Raw genomic sequence first — 26,126 nt, 5'->3', positions numbered from 1 at the left:
ACCTAGGCAAATTGCTGTTATTTCATCTATTTATTTTTTTTCAAACATTTTTCTAAAAATTATTTTTTTTAAAAACATAATAATTCTGTAAAACAAGTTTAAATATATAATTAAGATTAAGATTTTTTTTGTTTTTTGTTTTTTGTTTTCCTTGATACATGCCTATTTTTGCACTATTGTATATTTTATATTTTATATTTTGTATATATTGATATTTTTATATATTTTTTTCTGTACACACGGCTGCTGTGACAAGTGAATTTCCCACAAGTGGGATAAATAAACGTGTCTAAGTCTAAGTCTAAGATTATTATGAATAAAGTTTACTGGACATTTTCCTTAGCTCTAAAAAAAAGTCTTCTACATCCACCAATTGGTTTGTTTTTGTGTCTCTTATTTATTATGCCTCTGTGCTGCCTTCTCTGGTGCTCATGGTTTCAGTAAAATTAACTGTAAGATTAAACTGTGGAGAATCTTGCATAGCTAAAATTGTGTGTAGCATGTCCAAAATTAACTGAATGACAGCAAGATCCGTCCTCTGATTGAGACAGGTGTTTTTTTGTCAAAATGTGCGGTTACACCGGCCGTGTAAAGGGGACAGGGCGTTTAACTGGGACTAGGCTTTTATTTGAAGTTTTACTGTATGTGTGCAATGAAAGTTACAACTCACCTCCACAAGAGCAAACTTCTCCTCGCTCGTGTAGTTGTATCTGGTGGCTCTCTCATACTCCTCAGCGTTGTCGGGGCACTCCTTGTTGGAGTACTTGTCGGTTGGATGAACCAGTTTCCAGGAGTACTGAGGGGAAAGAAAGTCAAAGAGTTTTAAAAACTGTGATCAACCACAAAAAAAAAAGGATTAATAAAATAAAAAACCACAAAGCACACACTTTAGCGAAAGTGTGTGCTTTGGTGCACAAGTCAGCTCTCTGCAGTGTCAAAGATATTTATCAAGAAATAAAAAGTCATCATACAATATGCATTTAAGATTTGTTTAGTTGTTTTTTTGTCTTGTTGCTGTTGTTTTTGTTTTGTTTAACACACTTATGCCACAGTGTGTGCTTTGGTTGACAAGTATATATAAGTGTATGTGTATATGTATATATATATATATAGGGATATTTTAAATAAACATATTGTTAAAAAAAATTCTCATTAATACAGTCTTTACTATAGCTAGACAGAAATGATTCATTCCATGTTTTTATTTCTTCCGTATGATTTGTGCTTCCTCACCACTTCCATGACGTGAGCGCTCCACTGGGAGAGCAGCTGCATGCCCTGCAGCGCCAAGTCAAACAGCTTCCTGTACTCAGCATCAGTCTTCTGGGCTTCCTGGCGTCCTGACCCGGTCACCACCTACAAAGACACAAATTAACACTCCTTAACACACCATGAAAATCCTGACTTACTCACAGTAAAGGTTTGTGAAAAGAATAGAGCTGAAACAATTAGTCGATTAATCGCTTAGTTAGCTTTTTTTATCATCCAATAATTGTTAACTTCTTTTCAATAGCCAAAAAAAGCCATGTTTTTTAAATGAGAAATGTAATGTTTTCTTTGTTATACATGATGATATATTAAATATATCTTTAAATAACACAGGGGACTTTTTTTACTATTTTCTGTTTTATTGACAAAATGATTAATCGATAATGAAAATAACTGAAGCAATCCTAAAGAAGAATTCGCAAAAATTGGCAAGTAGCAGTGCTGGGCGATAAAGCGGTTAATCCGACTTTGATTTCTGTGTTTATACAACAGTCTTCATATATTTGGCTTTGCATTGTTAAAGTTGTTCTTCCAGCAATAATTAAAGCCTTCAGTATATGCAGGATGATATTAAATGTTTTAATATTTATGTGTTTCTGACAGTAGAATAAGCTACTTTAAACCTATATAAATATAAAGGCCCAGTCATAAACAAAAAAACTGTGAGACACTGTCAACCCACCAAACTCTTAATAAATATTGTCTTACAAAATACCCTCCAGCAAAACTTAAGAGTGGAAAGCTTGATGACTGAGTGGCTTAAGGAAACATACTGAGTGAAGAAAAAAAAGCAGAAAAATAAATAATAAAAATTGCACGCTAGAGGAAGTGATCATTAAAATGATTTTTCCATTCAGGAGACATTTCTGTCCTCAGCTTATCAGCACTCAGTCAGAAATCCACTGCGGCAAGACATCTGCTGAAAAGCTTGTTACATCACCGCAGGGAACTCAAACAGCCCTCACATAAGAAAGAGCTCTTCAGGCCTACTTGTACAGGAGATTGTTTGTCAAAACAGCCAGGTGGTGGATGTACTTTAGCTTTTGGATTTTTTTTTTTTAATGGGCTCATATCTGAGGAAAAGTTGAACACATGCCTGTAATGTCCTAATGCGCTCCCCGTGGATTCTAGACTAACCTCACTGTTGCTGTAGCGAGCCAGCTCCGAGATGAAGCGCATGTGATCCTCGCGGATCTGAATCATCTGCTCACAGATGTTGTACTGAGGGCTGCTGGATATAGACGTGCAAGTCCACCTAGAGGGGAAGAGAGACAAGACGAGCAAAGTGAGGACGGCAGAGATGTGTTCTTAAGAAAGACATACCGAATAACATGAAAATATTGATCCTGGCTTTTTATTGGGTTTTTTTATATTACTTTACTATTCTTTTTTTTAATTCAATGTTATTTATTTATTTTTTAATCTACTTAATTATTGATGTACTTTGGTTAAAGGAGCTTTATGTAAGATACGGGCTTAATTTTAGTTTTAAACATTCAAACAATTAAGTAACCCTATCAGCAGAGTGTGAAGAAAAATAAATATAATAAACCAATAAACAAACATCCCACTCATACATGAGGTGTGTTTTCCTCTGACCTGGATTTGTTCTCTTCAAAGTGAGCACTGGTCTTGATGTAGCGGGACAACTCAATCTGCATGTCGCCAAACAGAGGGACCACCTGCAGTTGCTGTGGACACAAAGAGCACATAGATCTGCATATTTAAAACCAAATTAAACAGAGGAAGCCCAGATCAAAATGACTGTCTCAGCGCTGCAAAGGATCTGTTTTGTAAACAGGTGATTGTGGTTGCAAAAGTAGATGAAATTTTAATGAACTGATCACATAAACAAATCTGAATGAAACAGAAAAATATTCAGCTTTCCACAACTATAACATATACAAGCAGTTTACTTTCTCTTTTGGAATAAATGAAGAAACACTCTGCTGTAAATCAGAAATTTAGAATAATGTGCAATGAAATAAATTCATAATAGAGCTGAAATGATATCGCAATTAACTGATGAGCTGATTGACAGTAAAACAATTGTCAATTGTTCAATTTTCAAGTAATAATTCAAGTAATTTTAAGCAAAAATACCAAACATTCCCTTGTTTCTGCTTCTCATATGTGACTATTTTTCTCCATTTCACATCATCACATCATACCTAAATATCTTTGGATTTTGAAAAAAAAAAAAGATATTTTGAAAAAAACATTTGGTTGGACAAAAAAAGTAAGACAGGTCATTGACTAACTAATCAAGGAAATAATTGGCAACAATCAAGGATGAAATAAATCATTCAGCAGTTATAATCAAAGATCCCATTACATGTAAATTAAAGTAATTATGTGATATAAGAGAATGGAACACAATAGTGACAGATATTGAAAGGCATGGATGTCTGGTGTAAAGCTGAATTTTCTATCCTCTTTTTACCTTTTTATTCCCTCCTTTCAGTCTGGCTGTCTTCTTTTATATTTTTTCATTGTTTGTATTATGATAGCTTTTTTTTTTGTTTTGGTTCACTTGATTTGGGAAATTGTCTGTATATGAATTATTCATACTTCCGTACCTTGAAAAACTTGTCAATCTTGGTCAGGTTAATTCTCTTCTTGGCATCCAGTTTGTAGATGTTGCTGCTGTTTCCATCCATGAGGTACAAACCAAAGCCCATCACCTGAGAAGTAGAGCAGTGGTTATATTCTGCTGGATGTCCATTACTGTCAACAATGCTTCAGTAAATTGTCTGGGAGATGAGAGACATCACAGAAGCAATCATTGACAAATACGTGCTCGCAGGTGCAGCAAACAGACACTTACCTTGAGCAGCATGTGTTTCTCATTGGGCGTGAGGTACATCTTGTTCTCGTAGTAATCGACACACAGGTTGACGATGTCGGCCAGCAGCTCCTCATATCCATTGATCACCTCCAGCTGCTGCTGCAAAGACTGGCACACAGTATACACAGAATGATTGTTATTTAATATTAGCACCATATTCACTCTCATCACTTTCCTCATTTAGTGAGAGCATTTTTATTCACCTTAACCTTAAAACAGGATGCACATTCTGATAATAAAGGGCAAAACACTGCAGCATATCACTCCGTGACTTCAGCATTATTCCTGACAACATTGCAAACAGGGAGTCTGTGTAAAGCTGTGTATTTTTTCAGATGTTCCACACCTTCCTAAAATGAACTCAGGTGGAAATTCAAGGCAAAATTATCTAAATTATAATACTATCAAATGAATAGTATGTTGCAAATAAATGAGACCAACCTGAGTGATTTTGTTGTGGTTTGCCAGGAACATGGACAAGTTCTGAGACTCCTGGATGGATGAAGGCTCGGACATTTTTCTGAGGAACTGGGCAGCTCTGGGGGAAGGCAAGAAACAGATTTTTGTTTTAAATAAAACACTCAAACCAAGTAGACATTAGGCATTGTTCTTTTGTCAGTCTATTGCAGAGGTTTTCTAGCTGTGAGGTGCACATCGCCACCAAAGCAGGCGAGAAATGAATCCACAAATATACCTACAAATCTTAATAACTGCAAAACTTGCCTAAAACTCATCATGTTTTTAAGACTTCTTCAGTATCAAAGCAATCCAATGATAGTCGTCTGTGCATGCATGTGTGCACTGCAAAAAGGAGCTGCTAATTGAAATTGATTAATTGATTTACCATACTTCCTGATGACATCCTCCAAATTACGAGATTGTTCCAAAACTTAGCCTTACAATAATAAGAAAATCCATAACTTAATAACAATTAACTTCCTCTTCATTTTAAACCTATAACAGGGTTCCCAGGCCTTCTTAAACATCAAATCCTTTTATCAAGGAATTTTTGGGCCTCATTCCCTCAAATTCAGGGACCTAACATTCACTTCAGTTATGCAACTGTAGGAGACAGATGCAGACAGCAGAATGTACACTATTTATGAACATAAAGTAATACAATTAGCAGAATAACTTCAATTTCTATTCTTGTAGAGAAAAGTATTTCAAGCAGTAATTCAAGCACTTCAAATGACCCATTATGTCTATCTTCAAAAACCTTAACAGCATTGATTTTTTCCTCTAATTCCCAAACTTCAGTGATTTTAAGGAACTGCTGGAACTGTGTATAAATATATATTTTTGACATTATTAAGACTCAGGATGTCCTGTCCACATGGTTCTTTTATTCCTGAAACAAAAACACTCTTGTATTCATACAGATATTATACCGGTGTTGAAAACCATACATAAAATTTAAAAAAACAAAACAAAGGGAGGTGGAAAGTGTCTAACACACCGTGTTCCAGCAGTGAGGTATAACGGAGCAGAGATAACAGTCTTCATGGATGCTGATGCTGCCCTCTAGTGTCTGGTATGATAACTGTGAATACTGCAGTACAACTTGTTGTTCCTGAATACCTTTTGTAGGCGGAGTGGTCGTTCTTGACGCTGCACTTCATGTTCTTCAGCTCATCCAGCACAGCGAACATGTTGATGAACTTTCCCAGAGTGAGCAGGTACGCCTCGGAGACAAAGTCCTTTCTGCGCTCGGTGTGACAGAGACGACGGACCTCTCCGCAGAAACGGTCGATCGCCGTGCGCTGAAGGACAGAAAGAGAAGAGAAATGAGTTTTGACAACTGGGCAAACCCATCAGGGAGAGTACCTGCTGAATGTAAAGAGTGTAAAATTACCTGGAAGTACATAAAGTTCATCAGCTTGGTGACTTCGGGCTCCAGAACCTCCACTGTCTTCTCATAGATCTCCACTCTGTTGGGCTGTTCGTTACATTTCACCTGAGAGAGAAAAAGACAAACATAAGACAGGAAACCTTTTTTAGGGGAAAGTAGGGTTAAATCAAACCTCATAAAGCTTTTGTTCATTGAGATATGATATAAGATTATTAGGTTTGCAACTAACAGTTATTCTTCTGCTCTTATTGATTAATCTGGAGATTATTTTCTGATTTACAATTTTTTTTCTAACTATTTAGAAAATCATAATTTCACAGAGCTGAATAGGCACATAATCAAATTACATTTTTTTTCAAACCAACAGTACAAGACTTATAAGGAACAAGGTAGATTTATTAGTCTGTACATTGCTGTATAATTTCTTAATGAGATTACAATTTGTCCTAAAATCCTGCAACACCCTTTGGACTCAGTGATATCAGACAGAGAAAGTATGTAAATGCTCAAATTTTAGAGCCTGAAAACAGCAAATGTTTGTAATCATTTTAGAAAATTTCCAAGCAAAATATTGAGTTCCTGCAGAGAATTTTGTTTTTTTTAAAAATGAACAATTTAGTCATTTTAAAGTTTTTATTAATGTTTCTCATTCTTTCTATTCTCTTTTTTAATCATTTAATTGTGATTATGATGCTTCTATTTCGTATGAATGTGAATTTAAGGCATTACTGTCAAAGAGCTTAATGCTCAATTTTTCCCAAAATAAAGATGATGATGATGAATTTCAGGCTTTTCCGGCACCTTACAGCCACAGTAAATTACATATTTATATTCAGCACATCTTGGTCATAATACTGATTATATCATTTCTTCATCATGTAAAATCAGATGTTATTGTGCCACCACAACAACCAAAATTATGTTTCATAACATCATTTGAATCTTTTGTTTTCAAGCCATGCTCATTGAAAAGACTTCCCGGCATGTTAATGGTCTGTTCGCCTCGCGCTGCTCCATCAGAGGGCGCACATGAGCATGACTGACAGATCAGAGATCACACACACGGAGCAGCAAGCACGACTCGAGTGGAGTCGTCTTATTTATTTCTTTATCTAAAAAGAGTAAAAAACTACTTAGTCAGATAGTGATTTAGTATGAACATGGTGCAATTACAATTTCAAGTACTGTATTCAAAATTAAACCTTCTCAAGTGTTCTCAAAGATTTCCAGCGCCCGTGCGAACCCATTCATTACGAGATTTTTAAAGTAGTTGGCGATTAATATTTTAAAAAATGGACTCATTGTTTCAGCTCTGCATATTTCTGTAAGTAATTCATGGAAACACAGTGTGAGTAGAAACTCAGTTTTTACCTGTGGTATTGCACGTGAGCAGCTCCTCCAGGTGTAGAGCATGATGGCGTACTCCTGCCCCTCCTCCAACATCTCATTCTAATACAAAACACAAACGCAGTCTCATTAATGGATCACATTTTGTAAACTAAATCTAAATAAAACACTTAGAGAACATAAGGACATCAACATGCATTCACCGTTGCTTTTGTTCGGAGCCATTTGATCCCAGCGAGTGGCAGGAAGTGCATTAATGCTTTCAAGCCGGCGCTGCCTTCATACAAAGTGCTGTTTGATTCAGACCTCGAGCAATTATCCCTCACTAATTAGACACAAAGTCCTATTATTCCTACTAAGAGACGGTCCAAAGCATCCGTTTGTACCAGAGCCATTTGTTTCTGGGCCTGGATCCTAGAAGCTGTCTGCAGGACAATACCAAACGCTCTGGAGGGACAGATGAGTCCCTCAGCAGATCCTGTGCACAACAAGCCTGTGACCCCGTTCTGGTGAGTTTATTTTTCCCACTGAGTCATTACTGAGGTGAGAGGAGAACTGAAACTGAAAAATGAAGCTCTGATAGATAATTTGCAGAGGTGTGACCCTCCTGCTGTACTGTACCATGCTGGAGTGGACGGTGGCCTGCTCGATGTATCTGGCGATGCCAGTGACGAATGCATTTCGGTCCTCAAAGTTGGTGTTGAAGTTGGGCTGTGGGAAGATGAAAGATTATGTTACAAAAATGACATCAGTCGGCATATAACAGACATAAGACATAACGTTTAAAAAATGCTAGTACGTTTGTTTTTTTGGTTATGTTTGTTTTTTTGGTTATGATTGTTTTTGTCATTTTCCAATTATGTAAATGAAATAAACAAATTAAAAATAATAAATATACAATGATAAGTCTTACTTTTGAAGCAGTTCATTTCCTTTTCAAAACCATTCCACAAATTCACTTCTCTGACTGTTATACTTCTTGCTTTGCATGCGATTTCGTCTTCGTTTATACTAACAACTTACTTAAACAACTCCTGGATACAGTCTGGAGGCATCTTATTTTTTTATTCTATACAATAATTTTTCAGTATTTAAGTCGACCAGATCTTTAGATTTGATGGCATGCAAATTTAAAAATAATGTTAGTTAGTTTTGATTATCAGCTCAGTTTACAATTCTTACAGCTCTTTTCTGTAGCATCAACTTTAGATTGTTTTTTTTGCTAAATGTAACAAAAGGAAAGCAGTTTAACTGGTTTTTTTTACCCAAATAGATTTGCCTGATCCAATCATTTTTTATTCAAACAGTTTGTCTGAACTGTTTGAAACTCACAATAGCCCAGTTAGAGCAAGAAAACATACCAACAGCACTCTTTAACATTTTATGGATGGGGTACATTATATTTCGATTAATAAAATCCTTTGGGAAATAGAGTACTTTACAGATATTTCAACTTATTTATTTGCTATTTACATTTTTGTTCATGGCTTTATGTATTGGTTCTCATTGCAGTTCTTAATTACGTGCAACAGTTTATGGTGTTAAATGTATTTTATTCAGAGGCAGCAAACAGAGCATTTTAGTATATATAAATATGATCTATCCAGAATCTTATGGCCTTCTAGACTTTTTACATTTGCTATCGATTTTAAATATGCAAATATATATAAGAGCATTATCATAAATAACAGCATGCCACAAAGGAAGTGTGTGTTATCAGACTGCAGAGTAGACTGGTGGTTGGACGGTGGGCTAACGCAGCTGTCAGCACTGACCTGAAACATGACGGAAGAGGGGAGGGGCTCGATGCATGGCTGCTGGTCCGGGAGCGGAAGCTCCTCCAACAGGTCCACGTTGGACAGGGCATCCTCTAAAGTCACTGTGGATGCCATGCTTCTGAAAAAAGGACAAAAACAATCATGGTTAAAGCTGTACTCTGGAAAAACAGGACCTATAGCTCTTGTTAAACACAACATGGCAGCCTATATGCCCAAGCAATTATCAGCTGACTGACGGATCAGACTTCCTGCACTGTGGATTCATTTTTTGTGTTTGCTAATTTTAGTTATAGTAGTTTATAGTATAGTATAGTTGTTTCAGTTTGACAACATAAGTAACAGTGGAAGGCATGAGAAAAACTTTTTAGTAGGAGGAGGAAAAATGCTGGAGCCGCTGGACGACACAGAGGGAGCGGCATATCGGAGGATAAGCGTGGAAAACTCAACTGAACTTCATCTTAAAACCCAAAATCCGAAGCTAACTAGTAAATTAATGCAGCTGCAGACAGAGCACCTTTGCCTCTGAACTGTGCTTTTAAAAAGGAGCTTCACACAGCACATTAGCTTCCTCTTTGTGTAAACACTTATCAGTCTGCACTCTGCTTTTAACAGCCTCAGCCTCAACAAGCAACAAGGTCGGTGCTGAATCATGGCCGCTGCACCGCTGAAAACAGACTTGCCACCTCTATCTGCCTTTTTCTACAATTTTTCCTGCACATACTTCCTCTATATGACAATAGTTAAAGTATGCACGTTTTCCAAACTTGAACATTTATGCTCTTAGCACGTGTACAGACATGATGTGTAATAAAAAAAACTCAGTTCCCCAGATGTCCTGGCTACTACTAGTTTCTAAATGCTAAATTTGAGGATATGCATTCGACAGGTTAGTTTAGATACAGAGAGATGGTGCAGAGTCATTGTTTTGTTCTTTAGGCAAACCGCTGATAACACAGCAATATTGCAAAACAGCGCAGTTTCATAAACTGTGCAAATATATGCTCATTTTGCCTCATTGATGTTTTATGTAAATAATTCTAAGAAAAAACACTGAAATACAAAACATTTCAATCAAATGAAGCAGATGCAGATACCATAGTTAAAATGTATTATCCCATTTCTCAACAGCTACCAAAAACATATGGCACACAGTCAACAAAATTTAACAAAATGTAAATAACATGGTACTGTATCAGTAAGTGGTGTGGTATGCTTTGGTGTGCATTCTCACTCAGCTGCTGACTGCTGATTTTCTGACGTCACTGCCACCAAACAATCAAAAAACCTATTGCAATCAGATTTGACAGCAGGTCAAACAATCCGCAGCGACTAACCACCAACACAAAAGCCCGGCCATCAGTGTGTGCACACACAGGTCCGGGGTCAGAGGAGGTCACAGCCCTCCTGCTCTGCTCTGATCGAACAGCACAGAGTACAAAGCCGAGAGGGTCCAGATAATTAAGACTGCAGCAGGATACAAGGACACTTTTAAGATGTTCAACAACTGGATGTCAGTGGTGGTAACATGTGAAACACCCAAACATTTATCAACCCAGTGATCAGCACATCTAGGCGATGCTATCAATGTGCATTAGCATGTTGAATGTATTTTTATTCACATCTCCTTCAACAGAGGATCAAAACCGCCCCACAGTCCTCATCCTCTAAACAACTCTCTCTCCGTAGTTGTTTTCTGCAAACCTGCAGATGGGTCTTGCAGCTCCATCTCTACATTTGCACTCAGCTTTGCTTAACAAAATTAAATTTTAAATGTTTTAATGCCACTTGGGATCAAATTTAAAACCACTTTTAAAAAAAAAAAAAAACTGAAAGAAAAGAAACAATTTTCTACATAGATTTTTTACATAGAGTTTTTAAGGATCCGTGGGAACCCTACATAGTGTGACGGACTCACATGCCAATAAGCTTTATTTTACATCAGCACATGTTGACAACAACGTACAGCTTAAAGATTTTAGGCAAAACTTGTGCTTGTAACCTTTATTTCCACTTTACATGCATCAATCTAGGTACCATGTATTATGTGTGAACTGAACCGTGACTCCGGACCGTGACGGTTCCGTACAAATAAACAAACAACACTAATTTTAGCCCATTTTATCTGAAATTTGAAGGTGTTTGACTGGAAACAGCAGAGTAACAGATGTTTCTATCTGTGCACAGAAGTGGATGTAATGTGTTTCAGCTTTTCAGGAAGCCTGACGAAACAAACTGACTTGATGTTACTGGACCAGAGGCGAGCAAGAGGAGGACCTGTGACTTCACCTCCTTTTTACTAAGAATTATTTTTTCTTTCATCAAAATATTTTCATTATTTATTTAGCTGGTGGTATGCAAAACACACAGAGGATCTGGATGTTTAATGCAAGCGCAGGCATGCGATTTCCACAGAGCGTGTGCACAGTGACCACAGTCAATGGCGTCAGGTTACAAAAGGCAGCTGCACGTTTGATCACAGAAATGAGGCAAAGACTGAAATGTTGCTTGGTTGGTTATTTTGGCAGCTTTAAGGCTTCTGAAAGACATTTCCTGGGAAATCACAGCCCAGATAAACTGATTTATCACCTCATAAATATTGTGAGCAATGCAAGCCAGTTCCTAATCTGGGATTGTGACACAGTTTCTGTTGTTTTGGCTCCAGCACAATGAACCTGAAATGACACAAAGACTGAGCTTTAAGTGCTGACTCTTTGGGTTAAAGAGCATTTGAGGATGTTTAGGTCTGTACTGGGCAAAAGTGCAGGAAATGCAAACCTGATGATATATGGCACAGTTCACACACTGTCCACCCAATGTTTAACACAATTAACCCTTTGAGACCTACCAAAATTGGCAAAGAAAATCATCTAAACAATAGCATAAAACATATTTTGCATTTTGTGGGACATTTTTTGCCAAATCGCTGATTGCTTTCTGCCCCGTGTTTTTGAAGGAAATCACACCAATTTGCTCACTTTTCAGAAGTTGAAATGCTTGTGAACGGTGGCTGAATGCAGCACAAGAAAACTGGTGTCAGTCCAGGTTTCAAAGGGTTAAATTACAGCTGAAGATCAACACTTATCAGAATCAACAAAACTAAAATTGTGTTACTTCTTTCAAGCAGCACTGTGAGTAATATAACAATGCCAAAGTATACTCTAAAAAAACAATGTATTTAACAGTAGATGGGGTAAAAATAGGTGTGGTTAATTGCAAAACACAATTTCTCAAAGAGGGAAGGAAGTCACATGGGAAGAGCTATCTATGTAAAGCAGTTTTCAGAAGCCGTCTCATTAATGATTCAGTCTGACATCTTTTTTTAGTTTGCCAAACTGAACTGCAAACAGGCGAGTAAGCAGTGTAACAGACTGCAGATCAGTCATTTTAGAGACAAAACGGGGAAGTATGAATCACAGACAGTGTTAGCATGTCGAGCACTTCAACGCAGGAAACGACAATGAACATTTCGGCTGATGTCAGAGAAACTGAAAGTAACAAATAAAGAGGATAAACACACAATTCTGCATATAAAAAATATATATTTTTGCAAAAACTGTATGGAAATAAAACAAAATAACATGAGGTATCTTTTACAGATGCTACAGTAACTACTGCTGGTCAACTTAAACTGTGCAGACAAACCACATCTTTTAATAAAATAAGGAACCCTGGTGGCTTTTGTTTTAGTGCACAGTTCCTGTTAAGATTGCAATATGTAGAGCTTGTCTCCTCTTGTAAGAGGCACACAAAGAACAAATTAGAAAAGTCATGCACCTCTTAAAGAGTTAATTTGGTCTGCCAGGTTGTGTGCCTACTGCAGAAGTCGTGCACCATGTGTTTGTGAGGCTCCAGCTGTAATTACACAATAAGGAGCTTAAACCAGCCTCAAGTAGGTAACCTAGGTGTGCCAAGCAGAGGGCAAACACAAGGCACTACCACAAAACAGAAATATTAAGGCCACGAACAATTCATCGAAGATCTTTTTGAAATCACATGAAGGACTTTATGAAACAGGATATCATAACAACATCAATAAAGAGACTTTAAGTGTTATGAAATAAACAAGAAGAACTAAAATAAGAAAAAAATAGGAGACAATTAAACCCAAAGAAAAGACCAGAGCTGCAACAAACTATTATTTTCATTATTAATAATTTGCCCATTACTTTCTTGATTATATGTTTTGCCAAAAAATTTAAGAAAATAGTAGTGTGCAATATTGTCGTCAAGGTGACATCTTCAAATACATTGTTTTATTTGACCAACAGTTCAAAAATATAAAGCAATTCAATTCTTTCTGACAGAAAATGGGATAATATCGTCACGTCATCTGTATCATCATATAGCAGCTTTTAAATTAAATAACGGCATCAGCCCAAAAAGAACAATTGTGCCGATATACCAGGCAGAAAGATGACACTTAAATTAAGCCACTTTAACTAGTTGTGATGTGTCAAAGTTGCCCTGGTTTCGGTTGTTTAAAAAAAAAAAAAAAAAGACTAGCCGTCCAAACCCGAACATCAGCCATGAGTAAGCAGCATATTAACAGTATTCTGGAAGCAGAAGAGCTACTGCAGCCTATAATTCTGCTGCTCTGAATTATTTTCAAGGTTATTTCTAGTCACTGATTTTACTCATGAGTCACTAGATACAATCAGAAAATGAAGCCATCAGAGAAAAATAAATAAATAACACTTGTGGCTGAAGAGGACCCCTAAGAGCAAAATGTGTTAGCTTAAAGAGATAACAGTAATGAACATGTGATTGAAGCTACAGTGAATGGGTAAATGCTGACAATAGAAAGTTATTCAGATGTTAAGATGGAAGTTATTGATAAATGTTTGAAATGTCCAGCTGACCCGCAGATAAAAATAAAACTACATGCTGGGCCGTGTGCCCCTACCAGTAAGTGTAAATTTGTTTTTGTCATTTGTTTGAACTTGAAATGAATAAATGCCATAGCAGCAGAAACGTCAGTGTGTGGTGCAGCAGGGCTTTTAATACTCATTTGGAGATTAAATGTGTGACACTTTTGCAAGCTCTGCTAAAAAAAAAAACAGCAGATCACACTTATCACGGATCCTTTCACATCTGAAGACACGGAGGAAGCCGCTTTATTCCTCTGAAGTGAGAAACAGATTCAACAATCAATGCCCTGCAGCACACTGGCACACTGGCACACAGAAAAAACGAAATAGGTGCAATGAAAACCATGTGACTATATCAGTTAGCTGCATCACATAAAGTGTTTCCCGAAAGGAAGTTATAGACGCGTTTCTAGATGAAGGTGTGAGCACACGTACTCTACAGAATATCGCACCACCGTTACCACGCATCAATTCAATCTCTATGTATCTCAGTTCTTTCACAAGTCAGTGCAAACAAATGACTTCTCCAAAATGTTTATGTTCACACACTTCAATATAATACTTCCATAATGTCCAGTCGGCGATGGACACATCAAATGTTCACCAGAGAACCTACAGTATCATCTTGAACTCAACAGCATTCGCTAAAAATGCTAAATGCAACAGTCAAGGGTATTTTTAATAAATCTACATTCGCTCAAAAAGATTTTTAAGTGCTCAGCACAGATACAGTGTTGCAATGGAAAGCCACTTTTCAGTTTCAGTGGTTTCACCGCTCTACTATAAACAGTATGCAAAATGAGTCTGTTGATGTGTGTTGCTACAAATTGGCTTTGCAGCATCTTTGAAGTAGAAATTCAACCACAGGTAGAAAAAAAACTGCACCACTTTCACCAAAATACCAGCTGATGCGGTTAAACCTACAGTATCACCACGCCTCATCATCCTCCCTCCTTCCTTCCTTCCCTTGTGTCCTCCGCTGACTTTGAGTCTACTGAAGCAGTGCAGTGATCAATAAAGTGAAAGAGTCCTCATCTGATTCATAGACCACACGTTTCCAGGTTTGACTGACAGTGGATGCAGCAGTTGCCAGACAAAATTAACTCTTAGGGACTGTTTGGCAATTTACAGACTTTTCAATCTTCATTTTTTTGATAATTTTGGCTGTGTTCACACATAAGACATACATTTTGCCAGTGTTGTGTATTTTTGTGTAATCCTGGAATTTCCAGCTCAGCTCATTCAATGAGTCTAACATACACCGTGGCAACAAAGTTGTTACATTCATAATAGAAGTGCAAGAAAATGTGCCATTGAAACCCATTCAAACCGCAATTTTTGATCCCACAGTCATCAAAGCATAAAAACATGCACTGTATTAGTTCTTTTTTTTTTACCACATTTGGCATATGGAGAAAATACATGTTATTTCCACTGGGAGCACTATCACAATCAATGCTGCAGAAAATCAGTAACACATCTCAGGATGTGATAACCACAAAAATCTGCTCTGCATGTAGTATATTGAAAATAATTCAATTTTGTTTGTCTGTCTTTATCTAAAGACATAGCACCATTATGACAAAAATAAAAAGGTATGTAAAGGGTTAAAATTCAGAAAATTTATGAATATTTGTTATTTATGATTAGGACTGATGATGATCAAAAAATAACTCAATAAAAGTAGAAAATTATATTAATGTATAATATTTTTATAGCCTGATTTTAAGAAGCGCATTTTGTGCACAGAGCAGTGAGAGTATGAATAATATTACAGCGGGCTTTAAGGGTTAAGGACTTCACTTTGGGATCTACCAAATTACAATGGGCATCTTAAACAGCTTTTGTTAATGTTTATAAGGTCACGCTATTAATCGATTACGTGAATGAATTATCTCCAGTTTAATTGGTTGTAAAAAAAATAATTAGGGGTTGACTGATATTGTTTTTTCAGGGTCGATATCGATACGGATCATAAGTAGGTAATGAGTGCAATAACCGATATTTGGAAGCAAAATGCATATACAATAAAAATGAAAATCTTTCTGTAAATATTTATAACTTGTAATATAACAAACTCCAACACACAACTTTGTTTAAATCCCTTTAGCAAATGTTTAATCAAAACTGAAACGTTCAACGTCGTAAACAAATTCTCAGCAACTTTTTTAATAAAGTCTAGTGAAAATTTAAATAATAAATAAACAAAAATAGCTCCCTAAGGTTTTACAAAGTAAAAGTTCATCCCATGATGATGCTTTCTTTGCTCTTATTAAATCATTTTTATCGTCAATCATTATGTAAAATACCGCTACAGATAATCATCAAAATGCCAAATATCGGTCCCAGTAATCGACCAGGTTGATAATCTTTGGACCCTAAAATTAGTTTTTAGGATTGAGCGGCTGGTCAGTGAACGCATCATTAAGAGGGTGTGGGAAGTACAGTCTGGTTCCTGAACGCAACTATCCTATTACAGTAATTCCCAAAGGAACAAAAGAAAAGAAATTCCCCCCAAAATAACGACTTAATTCCACACTATACACACACTGGCAGTCAGTTATCTTTATTAAAAGTGTAAAAATGTGACTTTTACTGCATCAACGTCTATCACACTGCGGCTATCACACCTGATGGACACAAAAACTCCGAACTCCTACTCACAACTAGTGATACAATCTTCTAAAAACAATAAAGTTGAGAGCGATAAAACTCTGATAAAAGTGAGTCTTTTTGGTGTTTAAAAAGCGCTGCTCACCGACATGTAAGTGGGTGTAATGGCAGTGTATCCCTGCTCGTTGCCGTGGCCTGAGATTAGCCGCAGCTCGGGCCTGTGAGCAGGAAAATGGCTTAACTGAGCAACAAGCTGTTAACGTCCTCGCGCTCATAACTGTTAAAAACGGCTTTTAACGGTCAAACTTAACGAGAAAACGTTAAGAAATGGCGACACGCGAGCAGTGAAGCTTAACTTTTTCTCCTCCGTGTTAACTTCACACACACTGAACTTCGCAATCAATCATTTCTACTCACCCGGAGTTGTTGGTTAACGAGGAAAAAGTTGTCCGTTTTTTTTTCTTACGAAACTACAGCGCCATTTAGTCGAAATCCCTCTGACGACTCAATCCAAGTTATTTGTTTTGTCGGTCGTCGGCCGGAGGAATCTTTCCTCGGTCGGTGTTATTATCATGGGCGGGGGAGGGAAGCCGAGCAGGGAGTTCCTGTCCCTCAAACAGGGAAACTCAACAGGAAACTCGGCTCGGGGCTGCGGTGCTGTCCGCCTCCACCAGGGAGGGACACCGCGGAGGAGAGCTCGAGTCAAAGGAATGCAGTCTGCCCCGAGGGTACGGAGGGTGATTGGTGCCCACACACACGACCCGTTCAACACCCCATACACGCACTACCCGCTCAACCCGCTCAACACCCCATACACGCATGGGACACGGACCCGACTTTCTTTACAATTATATCAACCCTTTAAACCTGAGCAAACTGGTTTTATTAAAAATAAATAAATAAATAAAAAAACATGGGAGGAAGGCACAAAAGTAACTTAATAGACAAACCCCAAAAATGAGCAAAAAAAAAGTTACAAAAACCAAAAACAAAACAAAAACCTGATTGTTTAAAAAATATACATATATATATATACACACACACATACATATATATATATATACACACACACACACACACACACACACATATATATATACACTATCGTATTTGTTTAGTCACATAATTTCAAATATGAAATTATAATCAATATAGCTTTCTGGACATTTTCCCCATTGTTTGGATACTTTTTAAATAACCATAATTTTTCTTGCCACCTTTTAGTTTTTGTTGCAAAAAAAAATCATCAAATTAACTGATTACATCGTCAGCGCTACAATCTTTTATTATAAAGCAGTGTTATATTATGGTGAATAACATCTTGGTACATACCTACAACATTGTGCAATAGTCATTGTGTTTCATATGTACACATTATTTACAATCAATACAACAGTGCCTTAAAAAATGTACAAAAGTTACACATTTTTAAATATAGAAGCAACTGTTCACAAGAAGTTTGAGGATTATGGGTCTAAAAAAGACACAAATGATCCCCCAACATAGCGCAGTCCGAGTCCATCTCTGACAGTCGGAACAGATAATGACATCATATGTTGCACATCATCGTGAACAACGACAGCAGTCAGAGAGCAGACAGCAACGAGACACAGAAGCAAACAGTGGAGTTCAGTCCATCACATCAAAAAAGACACATGCACAGATCCTCAGCACTGCTCGAATCCTGCCATCAGAGAGAGGGCCAGAGACTCCACTGTACAGGAGGAAAAACACCAGATTACTTCTTGTTCATTATTGCGATCTTTGCATAAGGTCTATCATGAATGTACTGGCAGAATATCAATATGACGTAGTTTATTATAAATTTCGAGGCCTGGATCACTGTTTTCACTCACAATGAGGGAAGGAGCCGCGACATACAGCCTTGTTTGAGTATCGTCACGAGGAACATGTGACAGTTTTTGAAATCTGATTCCATTTTATCAATGGACTCAATCCTGGAAGAGACAGATCACACAATATTTAGATACAAACAGGCTTGTCCAAAAAGCTACATCAGTGCAAATAATAATAATAGTATAAGTATTAAAAATACATAAGAATGTAAACATGTATGTGAATCTTTTAACCGTCTGTCTTAGGAGTTCCTCTTTGTTGTTACTGTCTTTATGGCCTCCTGCTGCCGTTGTTATGTGAATTTTATCATTTTATAAAATTCAAAACATCTTGCTGAAGGACTACAGTTGAGGCTAAAAGTGGCACATCTACAGAAATGTTAATTAATGTGTTGTCCGCATAAAAAAAAAAATAGGAAAAATGAAATGTGTGGTGAAATGAAACAAATTCACCACAAAACATGACTTCAAACACTATATGTGTGCACTGATATTGTTACTTTACAGATACAAAACACACATTTCTTTAAGTTTATATGAAATTTACAGAGTCCTTATGGGGTCACGTGGTTGGAAAAAAACTTAATGTGTAAATCTGTGCAAACGCATTTGAAAACTATGCCCTTGATTCTCAATCTGTGTGTCATGGTACCCTTTGATTGGGTAGCAGACATTCCCAGCTAGTAATTTTTGGTTCTGAAAACATTCTGAGAATGGCACATTTTAATGTTTTAGTAATGTTTTCTAAAGCAAGTTTTCTTTTCGTTCCCAGAACGTTCATCTTAAAGTTAGGGCAACATTCTCTAAAAACATTAAAAAAAAAAAAAACAAAATTTTTTTCATTGTTAACATATTACATTACATTTTCATTAAAAATGTTCTGTAATCTCAGGCCCCAATAACATTTTCTGAATGTTGCTTTTAAAATGTTCTTCCTTTGTTCTCATGTAACATTGTGGGAACATTCAATGATCTGTCACCGCTCAACATCAACAAAGCGTTCTCAAAATGCTGAAGTTAAAACATCACATCTTTCAGCATTGAACCTTATAGGAGATACTATTTGAAATGATAACATCCTTAAAACATTCTTTGAACATTAGATTAAAATGTTTTTATAAACTATATTGCAGCTTGAAGGTAACTTTAGCCAATGTTGTGGGAATGTTCCCGCTAGCTGGGTTTGTCCATGAAAAACACAGCCAATCTTAAAATAGTCACTGCCATCTAAACCAATTTTATCCGGTGATTTTGGGATCTCTATAAACACAAATATGCATGTTTGGGTATTTTTTTATAAAGATAAACTTCTTTTTGAACCGTTTCCGTTATGTGATCACAGATCTCACTGGATCTCTTGGAATGAAACTTTTTTCCATTCCCTCACATAAACTATGGTTTTTGTGTTTACTATTTGCTCTATGAATAAAAAAAAACCTAAATAATTCCAACTATGGTATTTCCAACACCCTAAAAACCTAAAAAACTCACATCAGGTGAAATAGGAACATGTCGCAGCCATAAATCCTACACCAACAAACAGAATGATTATTGCCTATATTTTGTAAAACGGGTTGCTACTAAGGATGATAATAATTAATCTATCAATTCTATGCTTTATCAAATATCACTTAATCCACTGTAAATTTTACCCATAATTGATGAAGGAAAGTGTTAACGATTTTGCAAATCTAGTCACTGTGTCATTCAAGTTTGCATTGCAATATAAAACCGGATACAAACCAGCGTGCACAGATTTACACATCCATTTACACAGATTTACACATCAAGTTTTTATAAATCAATTTTTTTCTCTGCCATGTGACCCAGAGAGGCTGCGTAAAAAGCTCTTACTTCCAGGCTCCGAATCCAGCTTGCCAGCGGTCAGAGAAGATGAGGACCAGATTGAGAACCTTCATTATTGCTTCCTTCACAAAACTGACCTGAGAAAACACAACAGCATCGAACAAAAAAAGTGAGCACGATTAGTGTTGTAAATGCATGTAGGAAAAACTCGCCCTGCCTGCTGCATCAGTCTGAACGTTTAATACAATGACTCAACAAGATAACAAGATTATATGATAAAAAAGATTTCACAGGGGTGTGATGTGTTACAGTGAGGTTTCAGAGCCGCTTCAGCTACGAAAAAACTGCTGACACTGAAGTGTTGTTTAGCATTAAAAAAAGTGCCCTCAACCAGATCCTGATTTGGACTTTATTTCGTCTATGTTAAAACATATTATAGAATGAAAAAAAAAAGGATATGTTTTTTTGTATATACACAAACATCTGAAAAGGAGTGTGAGGAAGTAAAGACTTATTAAATCCCACCCCTTCTCCATCAGTTAATGAAAAATAAAACGCGTCACTTCCATTTTATACAAAACAGAAATTCCTATACAATATTCTATGTGCAACATATTTACATCGTTATTTAGAAAAGGAAAAAAAAAAGTGCAGAAGATAGAAAAAAAAATAAAATGTCAACCCCCTGTTTTGCCCATTTATCTACAAAAAAATCATATCTTTATATGTTTTTTTAAATTGTTTCATGCTTGAACATGCTTTAACTCAGTCTTTAATCTATTCCATAATATTCCACCACAGATTAAATACAAACACCTTTCTTTGTTGTGTGCAGCCTGTGAATTTAAAGTTAGAGTTTCCCCTCAGTCTCCTAAGAGTGAAGAATTGTATGAATGTGAAAACACAGAATGTGAGCAAAAGTGAATGAGCTGGATACCATTTATTTAGTATGCTTTTATCTACTATTTATTTTAGGAATATGCATATGAACACTGCAATTTTAAGTCATCCACATTTTTATCTAATTTCTATCTGTACTCTATTAATATTATTATTCTACCAATTCTTTATGTTTTATTTATTCATTTATTTATTTTATTTATCTATTTTGCTCATTGTTTCTTACCGCCCGTGGATATTTTCCTGGAACTGAGTTTTGAATCCAGCATTTTATACGGGCCAAATTTTAAACCATGAATTACTCAAAGACTTTTCCAAGATATTGTGCTGCACATGCTTGTCCAACTTTATTATTTAAAAAAAATTAAAAATGGGAAAACAAAGAATTTCCCCTCAGAATATAACCTCCATCTCGATCACAGAAAACCTTTGAATGGTAGTTATTAATGTTATAAATTATTATTTGTGCTGTTTATAGTTCCACAATATCATGAATTTTTATTAATTTTGACTTTATAAATAATGTGTTAGTGTGATCTAGATATCCAACCTTATGAATGATTCTTATCGCTTTTTTCTGGAGAATGATCAGAGGATGCAAAACCTAAACCTTTTCTCTCCTGTCAGTGTTGTTTACCTTCTCCCTCAGTAGACATCGGTCATGAATAGTAGCCAGATATCTGTAGTGGATCTTGATCAGCTGGTCCAGGTCTTTTGCTTCCTGTACCTGGTGCTGAAACTCCAGTCCCGTGCTGTGCAGAATCTGACAGGAGACGATGTAGACAAAATTCAGATTGTATTCAGATTTTCGGATTTCAATTTAAAGGACCATACAAGTGGTTTTAATCAAATCTGTGTATTTTCCTGCTGCAATGTACCCATGTGACTTTTCAAATCTCGTATCTGCAGCGAACCGTAACTGCCGAATACAACTTTGAAAACTGGTCGGTTAAAAATATAAAGTTATAAAACAAATGTGGAAATAACGGTTGAAAACATCTAAAACCCCATGTATATGGTCTTTTAACAATGATACTATACTGGTTATATATAATCTTGTTTTTCTATTTGAAAATACTTATATGCAAGAAAAACGCGACTATAGTAAACAAACTGATCCAAATATTTATTGGAGCGTATGAGAGCAAACCCTATAAAAAGGTTATTTTAAAATTATACCTGGACCTTCAACAACATAATAATGAAAATACACTTAAAGTAAAAACAAAATGAGTACGAGAGGGTGATCTGATGATCACACACGAGGAATGGGAAGAAATATTTAGACAACAATGGAAAACGAGCTCGCCATCCTGGAGAGAATTTAGTTGGAAGAGACGCAAATCACTTCCACATCTTTGGAAGTGTCCCTCTTTGGTTCCTTTTTTGACTAAAATTCATGACATCCTGGAAACTTTTTTTTTTCAGCCAAAATTAAGTTGAACTGATGTGTCTGGTTAGACTGGAGGAACTCAAATGGAGAAATGAGAATTATTTACCCGTTTATTTCTGTATGTTCTCTTGAAAAAATAAAAGGAGAAATACAAACATGCGTGCTTTTCCGTGGAAGACATTTTGACCTTTCACAGGAAAAGCATGTGTGTAAATAATAAAATCATTGATCATTGAAATTCCATTTAGCTGCTTTGGTATCTGGTTTTGACGATTTTAAATGTCATTAGTGACACTTCTGGAGTCTATTAAGCTTAATGTGAAAAAGGTCTGCGCCGTGACTCACTCTGGTCATAATGTAGTTGTGGAGGCTGTTGACAAAGTGCATCAGTTTGACCCTCAGCAGACACATCCGGTGAATCTGCTGATTTATAGGCTCCTTGACTTTTACTTCCTCAGCCAGAGCTCCTTCCAGTTTCTTTGTGATGTCTGTGAAATCTGTCAGAAACAAACATGTTTACTGGCAGGATGCTCCGTATCCTGAGCATATTCAGGCATGATCGAGTTATTTTCACATATTAACAATTTATTTTGAAGAATTCAGCTCATTATGCTGATTAAAAAGTGCAACAGTAAGTCATACCGCTGAACCGAACTGTGTCCAAACTGTATTTGGCCCATTTGATCTGCAGCAGCAGGAGAAACACTTGATTGTAGATCTTCTGACACTCGGAGCTGATCACAATGTCGACAGGCCAGGGAACCTGTGGAGTATCAATCAATCAATAAATGTTTACATAAATAAAGATCTAAAAAAATACACAGAAAAATAAATAAAAGACTGAATAAATGCTTAAATAAATACATAAATAAATACACAATTTCTAGATAAATGGATAAAGAAAGAAAGAAAGAAAGATAATCAAACAAGGCATACATAAATAAATATCTTAAATTTATTTCTCTTTTTTTACATTTATTTCTGTTTTTCTTTTGAATTTGTTTCTTTATTTGCATATATATTTATTTATTTTATAATGCTTATGTCATTTTTCATCCTTCATAGCTGTGAGTAAAATAAGTAAATAAATGTACAAATAAACACAGAAATAAATTAAGGGAGAAATAAACTAATAAAAGAATAAATAACATGCGGGTCTCAATAAATTCTGAGAAAAACAAATAAATGAAAGAAGAAATAAATACTGAAATAAATACATAAGAAATGAAGTAATAAATGCTACACTAATTAGGGGGATTTTTATATAAATGCAAAAACCAATTGATAATATCTGATAATTAAAGCAGGCAAAGATAAATAAATACCATACATTTATTTCTGTACATTTCTGTTTATTTGTATTTCTGCTTTTGTTTTTTTAATGCACTTTGTTATATCTGCGCTTATTAAATTATTTTATTTATTTACATATGTATTATTTATTTATGACACTAACATCATTTTTTTTTATCCTCACAGTGGACAGTAAAATAAGTAAACATCAACATGCCACTTTGAAAAAGCATAAACAAAATGTACAGCCTTCTTACCTTGTAACTCAGGGTGAGCACTTCAAGATTATTCACAGGATGTTTTTTCCTGGCTGGGTCGATGGCCTCCAAGAAGATCGACAACCTTTAAAATATGAAGTGATGAAAAAATATTGACTTTTAGATCAAATAAAATAAACGCACTTTCTTATCATCAGAGCACAACTTAGATCTGATTGGTGACTGATGAATGGGGATGTAGTACCTGCTGCTGTCCTCAGGGTAGCGCTGTCCCACCGCCTCCTGCAGCTGCACGTTGAGAAAAGACAGCTGCTGCCAGCTCTCCTTCTCCTGCACTTTGTCAAAGATGGCCGTGTAAAAGTCGTACATGGTGTCTCCAGCTTCCAGCAGAAAGTAGTTCCTCATAGCTTGGAGGTATTCCAGCAGCCTGCGGAGACATCGAGGAGCTCAAATGATTAATATGCTCGGACAAAATAAATAAATAATTACATTAAATAATTAAAAAACAAGCTCTCGCTGATATAAGGGTGATGTTTACCTGTAGTCTTTTTTCAGAGTCTTCATGAGGTTCCCGCAGCACTCGATGTACCTCCGCTCGATGTGGGGGTAGAGGCAGGAGCGCAGCGTGAGCTCAAAGGTTTGGCAGGTGACAGACTGAGATGAGCGGTCCACGATGAAGTCGCCTCCAGAAAAACGCTCGTGGAAGTCACTCTGCTCCAAGTACAGCCTGGGTGGGGGGGTGCACAGAAAAGAGCTTTTAAACTCTCTGGACTCACCAACACAAGTCTGGGACAAAAACAACACACATAATCCCTCTGAAATCTTTAGACAGCGCCATTTGAGAGATTATAAAACCGGCAGCTGTAAAAAGGCTTTATAGAAATGATTGCTAAATTGAAGCACTAAGCTTTGTTCTTGAAAGGATGACAGCAGTGGATTACAAAAGTGTTTGTTTTTTTTTTTCTAATGTTTTTATTTGCTTCATTGTTTGCTTTGTCTCTGCCTTTTGGGCTTTTGTCTACACGAAAAGTACCTTTTAGGTCACAAAAAAACATCCCTATAGGATGATTTTCAGATTTTCGTGTGTGCATGTGACGTCATAGCGGCTGTGGCTCAGAGGTATAGCGGGTCGTCTTCTAAACTAAAGGTCAGCGGTTTGACCCCTCGCTCCTCCAGCAACATGTCGAAGTATCCTTGGGCAAGAGACTGAACCCCAAACTGCTCCTGATGCTGCACATCGGAGCGTGTGTGCGTGTGTGTGTGTGTGTGTGAGTAGTTAGTGAGTAGCAGATGGCACCATGTACGGTAGCCTTAGTCACCAGTGTGTGAATGTGTGTGTGAATCGGTGAATGTGACGTGTTAAAGCGCTTTGAGTGGTCCATTTACCAAGATCATCTATATGGGGCGTCACAAAGGAGGCAACATTTTGTGCAAAGACGGGGGTCTGCAGGTATCATGCACCTGAACTCAATCTTTTTAAGATCTTTTTTTTTTTTTTTAGGTAAGTAATCAGTGTACAGTTTGTGTGGCTCTGTGCCGAGTTAAGCTTCATGTAGGAATATGGATATTAGTGTGAGTTATGTTAATCTACATTTCACCAACAGGTAAGTGCAATTATAAAGTAAAAAGTCAGTATTAAGTTTAGTGGTAGTCTGACAGATTTGTGACATCAGAAATGTGGACTTTCATGCAAAAGAGCTAGAAATCATTTTTTTAAAAAATTAAATAAAATAAATAAAGAGATGGATAAATAAAATAAATCCTTCAAATTCAAATTTAAGACAATTTAATTACTTTAAAGCCTTATATTTATAAAATTTAATTTATGACATTTTAGGCCCTGCAGACACCCTGATGATGGCAAACGTAGCCAAAATGGTGTTGGCTTTTTTTATTTTACATTGTTAGACATAAATATAAAGTCACTCTTACACTTTATTATCCTTTTTTTGTAACTTACCACCCCCTTTTTTCTTTTTACCCACCTATTTATTTGTTCCTTCTATATAGTTTTTTATTTATTTATTTATCTTTTTATTTCTATATATGTTTATCTATTTATTTATTCATTTATTCATCTCCCCT

At 36.3% G+C, this 26,126-nt stretch overlaps 2 protein-coding genes across 3 annotated transcripts in view; both read right to left on the bottom strand.

Moving 5' to 3' along the window:
- The window catches only part of cyfip1 (cytoplasmic FMR1 interacting protein 1), a 39,549-nt gene extending 22,312 nt beyond the window's left edge, over positions 1-17,237 (bottom strand). The window contains exons 1-13 of one of the 2 annotated variants that reach the window (XM_042483658.1): positions 16,993-17,237; positions 9,092-9,209; positions 7,938-8,027; positions 7,341-7,418; positions 5,973-6,074; positions 5,699-5,880; positions 4,559-4,655; positions 4,097-4,225; positions 3,849-3,953; positions 2,869-2,960; positions 2,407-2,524; positions 1,234-1,356; positions 671-796 (exon numbers count right to left, since the gene is read on the bottom strand). In XM_042483658.1, coding sequence (XP_042339592.1) covers positions 671-796; positions 1,234-1,356; positions 2,407-2,524; positions 2,869-2,960; positions 3,849-3,953; positions 4,097-4,225; positions 4,559-4,655; positions 5,699-5,880; positions 5,973-6,074; positions 7,341-7,418; positions 7,938-8,027; positions 9,092-9,208 — 1,359 coding nt within the window. In that variant the 5' untranslated portion in view covers position 9,209; positions 16,993-17,237. Of the gene's footprint in view, positions 1-670; positions 797-1,233; positions 1,357-2,406; positions 2,525-2,868; positions 2,961-3,848; positions 3,954-4,096; positions 4,226-4,558; positions 4,656-5,698; positions 5,881-5,972; positions 6,075-7,340; positions 7,419-7,937; positions 8,028-9,091; positions 9,213-16,992 lie in introns of both variants that reach the window. The other variant, XM_042483657.1, reaches the window with a different exon arrangement.
- A 557-nt stretch (positions 17,238-17,794) lies between these two features.
- tubgcp5 (tubulin, gamma complex associated protein 5) lies at positions 17,795-24,879 on the bottom strand. Its single transcript, XM_042484111.1, has 10 exons — positions 24,818-24,879; positions 24,580-24,768; positions 24,286-24,468; positions 24,081-24,165; positions 23,173-23,293; positions 22,876-23,027; positions 21,775-21,900; positions 20,286-20,374; positions 18,432-18,533; positions 17,795-18,289 (listed from the first exon to the last, which is right to left on the bottom strand). Exons 1-10 carry the CDS (start codon positions 24,877-24,879, stop codon positions 18,205-18,207), a joined length of 1,194 nt encoding a protein of 397 aa, XP_042340045.1. The 3' UTR covers positions 17,795-18,204.
- Between the last annotated feature and the right edge of the window lie 1,247 nt (positions 24,880-26,126).

The sequence above is a fragment of the Plectropomus leopardus genome, chromosome 3, assembly GCF_008729295.1.
Source record: "Plectropomus leopardus isolate mb chromosome 3, YSFRI_Pleo_2.0, whole genome shotgun sequence".
NCBI lineage: Eukaryota > Metazoa > Chordata > Actinopteri > Perciformes > Serranidae > Plectropomus > Plectropomus leopardus.
The sequence above is the reverse complement of the archived record's forward strand: the minus strand, read 5'-3'. Positions and strand labels throughout refer to the sequence as shown.

Bases quoted from the DNA above. Each gene is read 5' to 3' on its own strand.
- tubgcp5 (XM_042484111.1), bottom strand. From the start codon at position 24,879: ATGGCGCTGTCTAAAGATTTCAGAGGGATTATGTGTGTTGTTTTTGTC. The intron at 23,028-23,172 runs GTATGACTTACT...TGTTTCTGACAG, and splicing joins GGACACAGTTCGGTTCAGCG to ATTTCACAGACATCACAAAG. The intron at 21,901-22,875 runs GTGAGTCACGGC...GTCTCCTGTCAG, and splicing joins ACAACTACATTATGACCAGA to ATTCTGCACAGCACGGGACT.